Source organism: Halyomorpha halys, unplaced genomic scaffold (assembly GCF_000696795.3).
Source record: "Halyomorpha halys isolate HHAL.00 unplaced genomic scaffold, Hhal_1.1 Scaffold670.1, whole genome shotgun sequence".
Taxonomy (NCBI): domain Eukaryota; kingdom Metazoa; phylum Arthropoda; class Insecta; order Hemiptera; family Pentatomidae; genus Halyomorpha; species Halyomorpha halys.
The window spans coordinates 500,201-512,876 of record NW_027106188.1 but is presented as its reverse complement, the minus strand read 5'-3'; the positions used below and the strand labels follow the sequence as shown (position 1 = coordinate 512,876).

General features: G+C 28.6%; 1 protein-coding gene across 1 annotated transcript in view; it reads right to left on the bottom strand.

Moving 5' to 3' along the window:
• Positions 1-962: 962 nt before the first annotated feature.
• Positions 963-12,676, bottom strand: part of CycT (Cyclin T) — a gene marked incomplete in the record, with an annotated part of 31,854 nt that continues 20,140 nt past the window's right edge. The window contains 6 exon segments of the mRNA XM_067053715.1: positions 963-1,035; positions 6,969-7,821; positions 8,260-8,407; positions 10,014-10,068; positions 10,683-10,874; positions 11,539-11,629. Coding sequence (XP_066909816.1) covers positions 1,006-1,035; positions 6,969-7,821; positions 8,260-8,407; positions 10,014-10,068; positions 10,683-10,874; positions 11,539-11,629 — 1,369 coding nt within the window.

Genomic DNA, 12,676 nt, shown 5'->3' with positions numbered 1-12,676 from the left:
AAAAAATAATATACAGTCTGCTGCTAACAGCGATAGAATTTGATACATATCAAATTCACAAAAGCACAAATATTTATTATATTTAATAGAATAAACAGTCATATATAATATTAAATGTGTATTTAATTATTATTAATAAGTTGAGATGTCTTCTTATACAACTATCAAGTATTTTTATATTTTTAAAAATTAACTTATTCCCAGTTAAAAAATCTATAGGTACGTTTTAGTACAAACTCTTTATCAATCGCGACATAAGCAAAGTTATGAGATAATGTTTAAAGAAATAATATACAAATCCAAAAAATTGAAGCAAAACAATTAATTCAGAAAAGCTAAAAATTAATTACTACCGAAAAATTAACTCATAACATATATTTTATTATACGTACTTACAATGATTTATACAAATTGAAAAATTGTTGAATAATTTAAAATGATTTATTTATAGAATCCCGCTGAGATATTCACAACCTTCTTCCTAATGCTATATATGTTTATGTATATCAATCTATGTACAAGTTTCAACAATTGGACTACATCATATATATACATACACATATGTAAACACAAGCGCCCATACACACACACACAGACTCGTACATACTATAAATAAATGGAATATGGTTCGGGTGTGGTCACCAGACCATATTCCATTTATTAATATTACACACGGACAATCACCGATCTTCCAATAAATATCTATAGGTGTGTAGGTATATTATACACACTATATATATAAAATAGAAAAGCACACACAAACAGATATTTATAACAAAGACCCAGAAATTATTTAGTAATAAGCAGATACGGGTCAAAGAAGAGCATTTATTATATAACAATGACATCTAAAATGTGTCAAAATTATAGCAGCATATAATGCTTAACGGAATTAATCACGGTAATTGTTAAATAAAAGCAAAATATTTTTCAGTCTTATACATAAAAAGAACAGATGGCAGAAATATAGGTTTCTGAAATCCAGCCTTTGGTTTCTTAATTTCCTTAATGTCTCCCTCCACCATCCAAGCCAACCTATAAACAGTTAAAACTTTAATAAATTTATTGTTCAATCATCTTATTGTTAGGATGGATAATTTTAATATTTCAGACAATTTTTATAGTTCAAGTGAGAGACGTAAATACACAATGAAATTTTAATACTAAAACAATAAAAATCCATAAATGTGTTAAAAATATTTCATTCAAATATCATCCAACCATAATTAGTTTAAAAATATAGAAAAAATAATTGGATTATAATTTTTTTTTTCCTTTTTTCATACAATCAAAATATATTTTTGCACTTCAGCTTTTATTTCTAAAGTCTGCATTAACTGCTAAAAATCAGATTCAGTGATGAAATTCATTTTAGAGTGAACTTTATTTAACTGAATACATTTTTGTGTGTACAAAAAGATATATATATATATATATTTTATGACACTATTTTGTTGACTAGAGTTGACCAATAAACTACATCTAAAAGTTTTTAAAAAGGGCAGCTTTCATTGTGTGATGTGTTATTGTTTATGTTCTTATAGTATTCCAGTATTGTGATAAAATAAAAATTAACTTAAGAAGATTTATAGAAACTGAGAAAAAATTTCACCCAACAAAAATAATAAGTAGTGAAAAAAACAAACAAAAGAAAACATAAACTGTAGTTATTTTGTAATATAATATTGTTTCATGCACTATCATGCTGCTAACTCATTTGATAAATAAATCACATGCACAGAACAGTTCATAATGTCTTAACAAAAACGTGTCTTCAAGAACTTAAATGTCAAAGAAAATTTAAAAAAATTACATACTCACAATGTTGAAGGACAGTTCAGCCTTATCATCCCGTCATCCAACATATATTACATAAAATAAATAAATTCACATAAATTTCTTCAGGAGAAGGAAATACTTAAATAAATAAAATGTCCATGAGTTTCAAAAAGTTAGTAAGCTCGATTCGATCAAGTCACACAGGTTTGAAATTAACAAAAAATTCTCATAACTTTAGTGAATTTATTTATTTATAATATAACAGTTTTATTAAAGGTAATATACAATAGGTTTTCACTACTTGTTAACTATAAGAAAAGGACATAACAAAGTACAAATACTACAAATACCATGCTTAAATTAGATAAAAAATAGTTTTCATTCTAATTTTATCAAACAACTAATATTTAAAAATAAAAATAAATTGCACTCAGTTTTACTTAACAAAAAAAATTTTTTGTTGTTTTGCTTTTTTATAAAGAACCTATACTAGAGGGTAGATTATGAAACATATTTACATAAATATCAATAAGGTAACAATAATTTTTACAATGTAGGTATTTTAATTTTTACAACTAAGTCAAATATTTACACTTCAACAATATAAAAATTATAAATAAATATTTAAAAAATTGTAACTTTTTAAAATTAAATTACACCCTCCCTGAAAACAATTTAAAAATATTTTTGGTCTCCTCTATAGGAACTTTTGATTTTAATCTTAAGATATTTTAACACATATGATTAGTGTTAAACAAAGAATATAAATTATTAAAATGAATAATAGTCAACAACAATTTAAAAAAAAATTAACTAAGACATTTGATGAATAAATACTAATCTTTACAATGGCACTTTTTCTTTTTTTTTTTACATGCTCATTATTTCATCAAGACGATGAATATATATTTCACGAGATATTCAACTAATAACGAAAAATGTTATATTACATAACATATAAAAAAAGTTTTCAATTTGAATTAATATTATTACAAGAATATCTATTATTATTTTAATTTTAACAAAAGAAAAATACAAAAACAGAAAAAAAAAAGGAAAAAAATAAAATTAAAATAAGAAGGTAGGTAACAAAACAACACCTGTAATTTAGAGTAACATATACATTTCCCAAGCATGCATATTCTTTATCATCCATTGAAGGTAAGTGCACATTTATATCTATAGAATGCATGCTATTGAAGGCTATAAAAGAGAAAGTATAATAATCAAAACTGCTAACTAATCAATTACGAAGGAAACTATTCACAAAAATAACAATGTGTACGCATGCTATAGAAAAATAAAATTCAACACAAAAGTGAAAAATAAAAACATATCTAAAATGCTGTCTCAGGAAAGAAATGAAGTAAATTATGACAGGCAATATTAGATAAGAAATATTATAAAAAGATAATAATAAAATCTAAAAATAAATCTAATGAGTGTAAATATTGATAAACGAAATAACATCGGATACAGTTTCAATACAGAACTTGAGTGAGACACACTGGTTCCTATAAAAATAGTTTTCAACACATCTTCAAAATAATATATATATTTAATTTTAATTAACTAAGGATATAGAAGGCTCTTGACAATGAAAAAAAAAATGCTGAAAAACTAAAATTCTTCTGAAATTTTAGGAGCCTCTAAGATGTGTGCAAAAATTTAATTTTTTTATTTTTGATATCACGTACCTCTTATCTTTAGTACTCAACTTACTAACCCACTAAATATATATATATAGTACAGTAACTCCATAAAGCTCATCTCTACTCAAAAAATATATTTTCAATTGATATTGAAATTTAAACAAGTGAGAGAACAAAGATATTTTTATAGACTAGAAGATAGGGATTGATTAATTTAATATATATGCGAAAAACTGTTCCATAGTCTTTCGCAAATAATCAGGAAGGGTCAACAGTAATCATTAGAGACAAGAGGAGGGAGGAAGTATATATCATATACTGTTTTTATATAATATTCCTATGAAGTTAATAAACAAAAAGGAAACACTAAAAGAGATTCAATTATTTATCGAAAGTTTTAAAAAACAAATTATTTTAATTTACTCAGATCATTTATAATTTTTTAGTATAGTATAATTTTTAATAGAAACTAAAAATATAACACTGTAATTGATCAGTTCAAGTAGACATAAAAAATCATGAAATAGTTAAGCAGTGTTTGGATATAATTAGTGAATTATTTATTAACAGCAAATACAAGGTCCATCAACAGACAGAAATAAAATAATATAACTTCTATAGAAATAAAAAAAGCACACTAAATTTATCGCTTTCACTTAGCACATCACATAGGGACACCACGGCTGTGCGGGTTGGGGCGTAAGTCCCAGAGCATACAATTTGGAATGTTCTGGGTTCGATTCCCACCTAGGGCAGTTAATGCTTATTTTTCGGCGAACCCAAAAAATGAATCTTGACACCCCCACCTTGGTTAGTACGCGGTGGTAATCTTTTTTTTTTTTAAATTTAAACTTCGGAATTGTTTTAGACAAAAACTCGATATGATGTTTTTTATTATTATACGGTTGGTTTTAGTATCATATTTAATTTACATTAAATGTATTTGTTTTTTAAACAAACAATATACATTAAAAAAATCGCCTAGTTTTTATTGATCCAGTAGAAATCAATGCAAGTTCTCGGACAAAATAAGAAGTCACTAGCCTTTTCAATGAATCTAAAGTATAATAAATCAATAAATTCAAAGATATTACATATACAAATATAATCAAGCCAATCAAAACCAAAAAACTTGACTATAAACACCAAGAATGTGGTTATGGTTGTCTAATCCCACAGCTATTTTGAAGCCATAAATGTGCTAATAAAACAAAAAATTATACTGCAGAAATTTCTAATCAAAATGAAAGATCAGGCAACTAACTATTCATAAATGATCAAAATGGGATAGGAATAAAAACCAAAAGTATACAAAATACCTAATCATATGCAACACCAATACAAGAAATCCTATTTTAATACCTTGACAATATACTGTCAAAGAGTAGAAATATTAAACAATGAGACCTACACAAAAAACCTATAACAGAAATCGCATGACAATATTACGCTCTTGGGAAACATATTTTCCAGAAACGTTACCATCTCCTTATTTTTTAAAATAGAATATAGTATAATGAAGTTGAATACAATATACCCTTAAAACATAATATAATTAAATTAAAATCCTACTATAATGTATAATAAGAAACTTAGCAAAATAAAATATTTATTGGCAGAAATGGCATATGCACTAACCCCTACGTAACAACCCATAACTACCATATGCCGGAAACGGCGGTGAGGGAAAAATATCATATATAAACATTTTACCATCATATAATTTGAAGGTAGACTGAAAGTAACTTTAAATAAACATAAATACTAACAGAAACATATAAACATATGTTGGTCAAGTAAACAAAATAAATAAATAACCCCACTATACCCTATTATTTATATTTTTGAAGTTTCAGTTAAATTCAGTGATTATTGTCAATTTAATTTTCTCGTGAAACTAGAAATAAATAACTGAACTGCAAAGATGAGAACATTTTCAGTTTTTATTTGACATACCAATCTGATATGTTAATTCTAAAGTGACAATTGAAAAATAAATTTACCAACTAGTCACTCTTACTGAAGTAGGGTGGTGCCTTTTAATGATAGAAAGAATGACAGAAGTGTGCTTTGGATGGAAAACCGTAGATTGATATACTTTTGATCATCGATAAAGGAATTAATATTAACTCTATAAATAAATTAAGTAAAACAAAAGTTAAAATTTATATTTTTTTAAAATTGAAACAGTAGATTTTATAATGAATTTTTTTTTCTAACCCCAAACCTTAAAGTATTTCAGAATCCTGCAACTTCTTCTAATTTGTTCATAATTTTAAACTGAGATAACTTAATGTTTTTTTTAATTTTTATTACAAATAAATAATGTGTAATAATTTTTTACTATGAAATGATTAATATAAAGAAGTGGGCGATCTCAGTCATAATGATTTCTTTTCTGATGATAGCCAATTTTATAAAAATTATAAAAACCTTAAGTACGGGTTGGTCTCAATAATGGTAAAACAGCCTATTCTTAAGACTTAGCATTTGAAAGATACATAAATAAAAAAAATTTAAATGATATTAATATGTCAATATTTTTACCCGACAGCTTCTAACTACTCATGTTTTAATTTTAAAATTAAACAGATCATTATTTTAGTATGGCAACATTAGAGACATTTCTAATTTCTAAGCCATCCTTGAGACTGTAGTATTTAAGTTGTACTACAGCATTTCACGGTCCCATCATTTGTACAAGGGACATATTTAAAAATCAATTTAACAAAAATATTATCACCTACAATAACGTAAAGGGGTTTCCTTCCTAAAGATAATAACTAGAATATATTAATCTAAGTACAGAAAAAAATAAATATATGAAAACTTTATAAGATTACCAGATATCGAGAATATATATATATATATATATATTCTATATTTTACCTAAGGGGTAATGAGAGGTAATTTACCTTATGTTTTAAGGTACTTGGAAAAATCCAATACAATTAAATTGTAATTAAAATAAGCTAAAGTTAGCTGAAGGAAAAGCACTACAATTTATTATGTAAGGCCAAATATGATTTTTTTCCTATAGTATGTCAGCCCTCATCACATCTTAATCTACTCTACTCCAGGAAATTTTCACTCTGGTGGTGGTGGCGGAGGAGGTTCAGGAGGCGGTTCATCTGGCAATGGAGGTGGAGGAGGGTATGAAGGAACTAAGAAATACTGGTAAGGAGAAGGAATCATAGGTTGATACATGTGCTGAATAGGAGGCGGAGGTTGGAAACGAGGAGCATAATATGCATACCTGGGGTGCCTCATTCTACCTCTCCCCCTGTGATGCATTGGCCTCGGATGGTGTCGAGGAAAGGCAGGTTGGAAGTTTGGTATTCTAGGATGAGGTAAAGGTAACCGTTGGGAAGAAACGTTATGAGGTAATGGCTGCTCAAGCATTTCTTTACCAACAGATTTGGGAAGGATATCATTTGTTTTGAAAGGTGAGCTTCTATCATTATTGGCTTTGTCAGGCTTAGAATTAGTTCCCTCCCTATTTATTTCCCCTTTTTCATTTAAATCTAAATTAGTTACCTGAACTGCCCCATTCGGTCGCTTTGTACCAGTTGCAGCACCTGGGCTCTCGCTACGCTCCCTCTTTCGTGAATCTTTCAACTTTTCTTTAGGAATCTTCAGCTTCACAGGCGAAGTTTGCTGCACAGGAGTGATAGGTGTTATTTTGTCCTTTGCAATCTTGATCTTCAGTGACTGCTCCTTAACAGGAGGTACAGTGGTCAATTTGTCTTTTGGGATAGTGATGACAATAGGTCCAGGTTCCTTATGTTTTTCCTTCTTGTGTTTGTGTTTATCTTTGTGTTTTTCTTTGTGTTCTTTATGTTTTTTCTTCTTCTTTTTGACTTCTTTATGTTGGTCCTCGACCGGTGGAGGCAAAGCAGTCTCTGTATGGGGTTTGACCTCAAGTAGCTCCTGTTTGATTTCTACTTTTTCTTCTTTTATTACAGGTAGAGGAGCTGGGGGCACAACTGGAGGTGGGGGTGGAGGAGGTGGAGGTGGTTCTTCAACTCTTTCTTCCTTGATCCTCAAAATCGGTTCAGGTTTAGGTTCTGGTGTAGTAGAAACTTCAGGACTGAATATAGATCTTTCTACTTTAGGAACTGGAGGAATAGTAGTCGGTTTAGGTACTTCGACTGTAGGAGGTTGTTGAGGAAAATAATGCTGTTGTTCTTTTTTGTACGTTTGAGGATGATGCTCAGGCCTCCTAGGTCTCTGATCTTGCGGAAGTGGTGGTTTATGACTTGTTCTCATATTATTACCACTTCCAGTACTGGCAACAACACCTGGGGCATGAGTTTGGGGTGGTTGTGTTCTTTGAGGAGGGCCAAACATGCATGATGACTTGACAGCCATGTTTGCCACATTCTCGTTCCTGAAAAATTAATAAATCAAAATAAAAAAAAAACTTTAAAACTAAGAAGTTATAAAATAAAATATTTTCGTTTTGACATTTAAATAATACTGAATAAATAGTCTTCTAAATTAATAAATATATATAAATGCAAGGAATGGAAATAAACTCTTCCTGAGATGAAATTATGGATAATTCACATACAAACAAAATATCAAAAAATGATTTAAGCAATACAGAAAGTTTCACCGTAATCATAATTTTTGAACCCCCCAGCTTCTGCGTAATCTTAAGCCTCTTGCAGCAACACAGGTTGGTTGAAAGTGACATCACATTGTTGAAAATTATAACTCCCTTTTGACTGCCATAAAAATTACAACTAAAAACTAAACTTTCCCCTATTCAGTATCTAACAGAAAATAATAATAGGTGAATGTATGAAGAAGAAATAAAATTCACCTAGAATGGTGAGATGATACATGAGGTTTCTTGTAATCAGCATGATGCCTCTGTGAATAATCCATTTTCCTCTTCATGTCTTCACCTGAGCTCATATTGGCGCTACTGCTACTACCGAGGCCGCTTGGACCTGAACCTTGGTAAGGTACTGTTATGAAAAAAAAAATTAAAATTAAATATTTATTTGGATAGTTAAAATTTTAAGATATGTTTTGAACCTTATTTTATATGATGATTATTTCCAACAATACACATGATGCTACTAATATTCTAGAAATTAAAAAAAAAAAAAACATGAGGAATGATAATCAGAAGAATCTGACTAACATTTCAAAAATACTTGTTGAACCCTCTATGCAAGAAAAAAATTATAAACGACGGGTGCAAAAAGAAACAAATATCACCCAGAAATCTTTCTATTGCAACTGTTAGTTAAACAATGGGAAAAAGAAGACATACCTGAAGATTGACAGAAGGGAATAATTGTGAATTATAAGGAATATGAGCCCTAATAGAAATCTCTACATAGTTCCTAAGATATGGTTTTTCACAACATCGAGAAATAAACATTTAGTGAATTTATTTTGGCAAATATCATAAAAACTATTACTCCTCCGAAGATAAACATAGCAAACTATATTAAACTAGCTTTAATTTGAGCACTAACAGACATCTGTATACCTAATTAATGATTACTTAAATATAGTTTTTCATGAACCAAAAGTTCTGTCCAAACAACTAGCAATCAACAACTCCTAGAAAGAAAAACATTACAAACTAATCTATTTTATATTAAACTAGCATTAATTTGAGTGCCAATAGGCACCTATACATCTTAAATATAAATAAATTTGCCAAAAATAAATTAACTAACTACTAATTTTTTGTTATGAAATGTTACTTTTTGAAAAATTGTATCTCAGGAACTATTGAACATAAACAACTTACGTTTTTTTAGAATTGTAGATATTTTTTAAGATGTGGAGCTCCAAATAAAAAATGAGTGAAAACTTTAGGTTTTTCTGAGATAAAATAAACTTCAGGGTGGGTGCAACTTAAAAACTTCAATATTAATTTTTAAATGATATTTACCATATTCCTGGTGTAGTATAGGTAAAAAATGGACCATTTTCTAAAAGTCCTTGCTCTCATGGGCTCACCTTACATTATGAAAATCCTCCAGTTTCATCATAATGTAAGTTCTCAAAATGCTAGAGACATGTGGAGGTTTTAGCTAACAGAGCATTAATTCCCCACTTTTCATTAATCTTGCCAGGCCCTTTGGGCTGTGGGGTATAAATGGAAGCTGATTGAGGTTACCTCCATGTCTAAAATTCTTGCAATAGTTCATTTACAAAACATGCAATGGGTTTCTAAAGGCATTCATTCATTGGCCATTGACGGAAGTGTATGGATATTCAAATGATTTAGAAAGTTTAAAAGAGGTCGAAGAGCCATCATTTATAAACAACAAAAAAGGAAGAGCATCAGTTTCAGATGAGACATACAAAAGTGTGGCTGCTAGGATAGAAAATCCTCCTCTACGGACAATGAACTAAAGAAGAGATCAATCACTATCTCAATGGGTATATGAAAAATGGAGCAATTTTCCCAAAAATGCATAATTGGTTTTGAAAATAAATGTATCTCACTATGATTGATGAGGGAGCCTTATTTTCGACCCATCCTAAAATTAAAATACACATTCATGTTAACTAAATTAATTAGAACTTTTAAATATAAAAATTACTGACCTGAATTCTGATGCGCAGAACTGGTACCTTCACCATTCCTCTTTTTATCTTGTTCCTATTTAAATTAAAATAAAATTGTTACAACAATTAAAATTAGATATTTACTCTATATTAAGCATCTCACGCAATTCGAACATTAACCCACTCAATATTTTCAGATTAATGACAAGAAAAGACCCAATTATTTAAAATAAGTAAGCACATACAAGAAATGAAACGGTTTTCATATTTTTTATATTGAAATAGCTTTGATTGAAAATTACAAATATTTTTAATTTGAAACATCATAAAATCCTCAAAATAAAACAAATAATACTGATTATATATATTTATTTAATATCGTTTTAAATAAATGCAACATATTTTCTTTTAGATGCAGATAAACCTATACCTTGGGAAAAAAGGGCCAATGTTCAAAAATTTGAATTAGAGTGAACACCACGAGTGAAGTCAGGGTTAACATTAATTGTTAAAAGAACCATTTTGAAACTTGATAAAGGTTAATTTTATTTCTTAGTTCTGCATGAACATACCTCTAACCAATGAAATTCATACTTCAAATTCTCATCCATTAAAAATTTTATTTACTTTACTGACTATTTTCTTTATAACTTATTAATTTTCCCCTTAAAAAATAATATTTTAAAACTTTAAGTTTTAACAACATACCGGTGTATTGAATGCGCTGAGAATAGATGAATGTTGACTAGAAGAAGACAGAGACATTATTTTCTTCTTAAGTCTAGAAGGACATTTCTCGAATATGACAAGGAATTCTTCAGTTAACTGCTCCAGTAGTTCTTGAGTGACACTTTTATCCACGTACCAAAACCAGGGCCTACCCTCATTGCTCTGTGGAATCTTGAAAAATAAATAAACAAATTAATAAATAAAAATATCTTTGATAAAGTATAATTGGTTTCAACTACCCATGTGAATTATGAATTAATAAATATGATTATATCAATCTATCAAAAATCCTATTTATTTAATATATTTTTCAAGAAGTTCAAAGTAGAATTTATTTATATACGTTAAGAAATATCAGTCTAACGTTTGAACTCGGGAAATTAGTCTTTATCATAAACACAGGGAAAAGATTATAAAGAACAGAATTTTATCAGGTAACCATCATAAATATTTGAAATTCGTAATATTTTTGTTCGTTAGTCCTAAAAATAATGAGCTATTTCAGATCACAGAATCATCCTTTTTCTCTATCAATTTCAATACAGTCATTGGCTCAAAACTTGCACCCCTACTTACAGACAGCAAAGACAATTGAATAAGTCAATAGGTAAAATATAAATTCTATTAATTGAAAATGTTATTAAATAAAAAAATTGAATTAGTTTTAAGCAAACCATATGTACACACGAACCATGACAACACTGAAGATTATGTTTGTAAACAAATGTGATAGAATTCTTTAAAAATTTATAAACTTCATTCAGCAATTTCAATGAAAATTGATACAATACATTTCTACCATCAGAAATATAGAGCAGTTCATAAATAATATTACCTCCCAGTTGGACCATTTGCAGGCCAAGTGGATACAGAAGCATGCCACTACAGTGGGCTTATACTGGAGGCACATTGTTGTAAGGTGAAGACTAAAAAATAAAAATTTGTTATATAAGAAAACATGAAAACAAGTGAAATAATCAACAAAATAAAAACAATGCTTAGGAGCAATATGGCAGCACCCCATTTCATGCCAAAAATTCTAGCCTAAAAGTGCTCCATCTAGGTATTTTTCAAGATTTAACCTGGATTTTTTTTTTTTTCTAGGAACTTGATTATATTAAAGTAAAGAAAACTTCCAATTAGAATATATTACTATTCTATTTCTATAGTACATGAGTATGGGATAAATCCTCAGATGTTGTACAAGTACAAAATATAGAACAGTAATATGTTTTAATTGAAAGTTTTCTTCAACTAAGCATTTTAAAAAATTAATAGTCAAGATTTAACTTAGTATCTATTAATTATTTCACTCATCTAATTTAGAAATTTTATATTTGTGTCAATTTTAATTTATTTTTTATTTCAGAAATATGATATACATGTATTGGCTTATATTATCTATAGCTTCCTACTAACTATGGTGTTCTTGGGTGTGTAGACAGGAAAACAGTTCATGTCCATCCTTATCAGAACATGAATGAATCTGTTTTAAACGCCCACTTCCCTCGAAAAATTTGAGCATTGGTAACATGAACATACTAGCCAATAACCTATGATCAATTAAACTTGGGTTCGGATCTATAGAGCTCAGTACTGAATATTTATTTTCACTAGTGACCTCCTTAGTTAAAGCCATAGCCAGGAAGAACCTGCAAGGAATTATGAGGCTCAGCAGTCTTACACTTCCAAAAGGCCCAAAAGGTAGAGAAGTACTTTCTTAATATAGCCTACTGTCGGTTTCACTCTTCTGTTATTGATCCAAAAATATTAGGTCTTGAACCAAAAAAATCTCAGCTATGCACCTGGACTATAAATTTAGATCAATAAAGGCTTGCTAATTTTAGAGAATATTTTCAATAAACAAGTGGAAAATAGAAAATTAATGAAAAATGAACACATTTTGATTTCATTCGAAGTACATTAATCTTAAACAAAATTGAACTTGAAATATTTTATTAATGAAAATATTA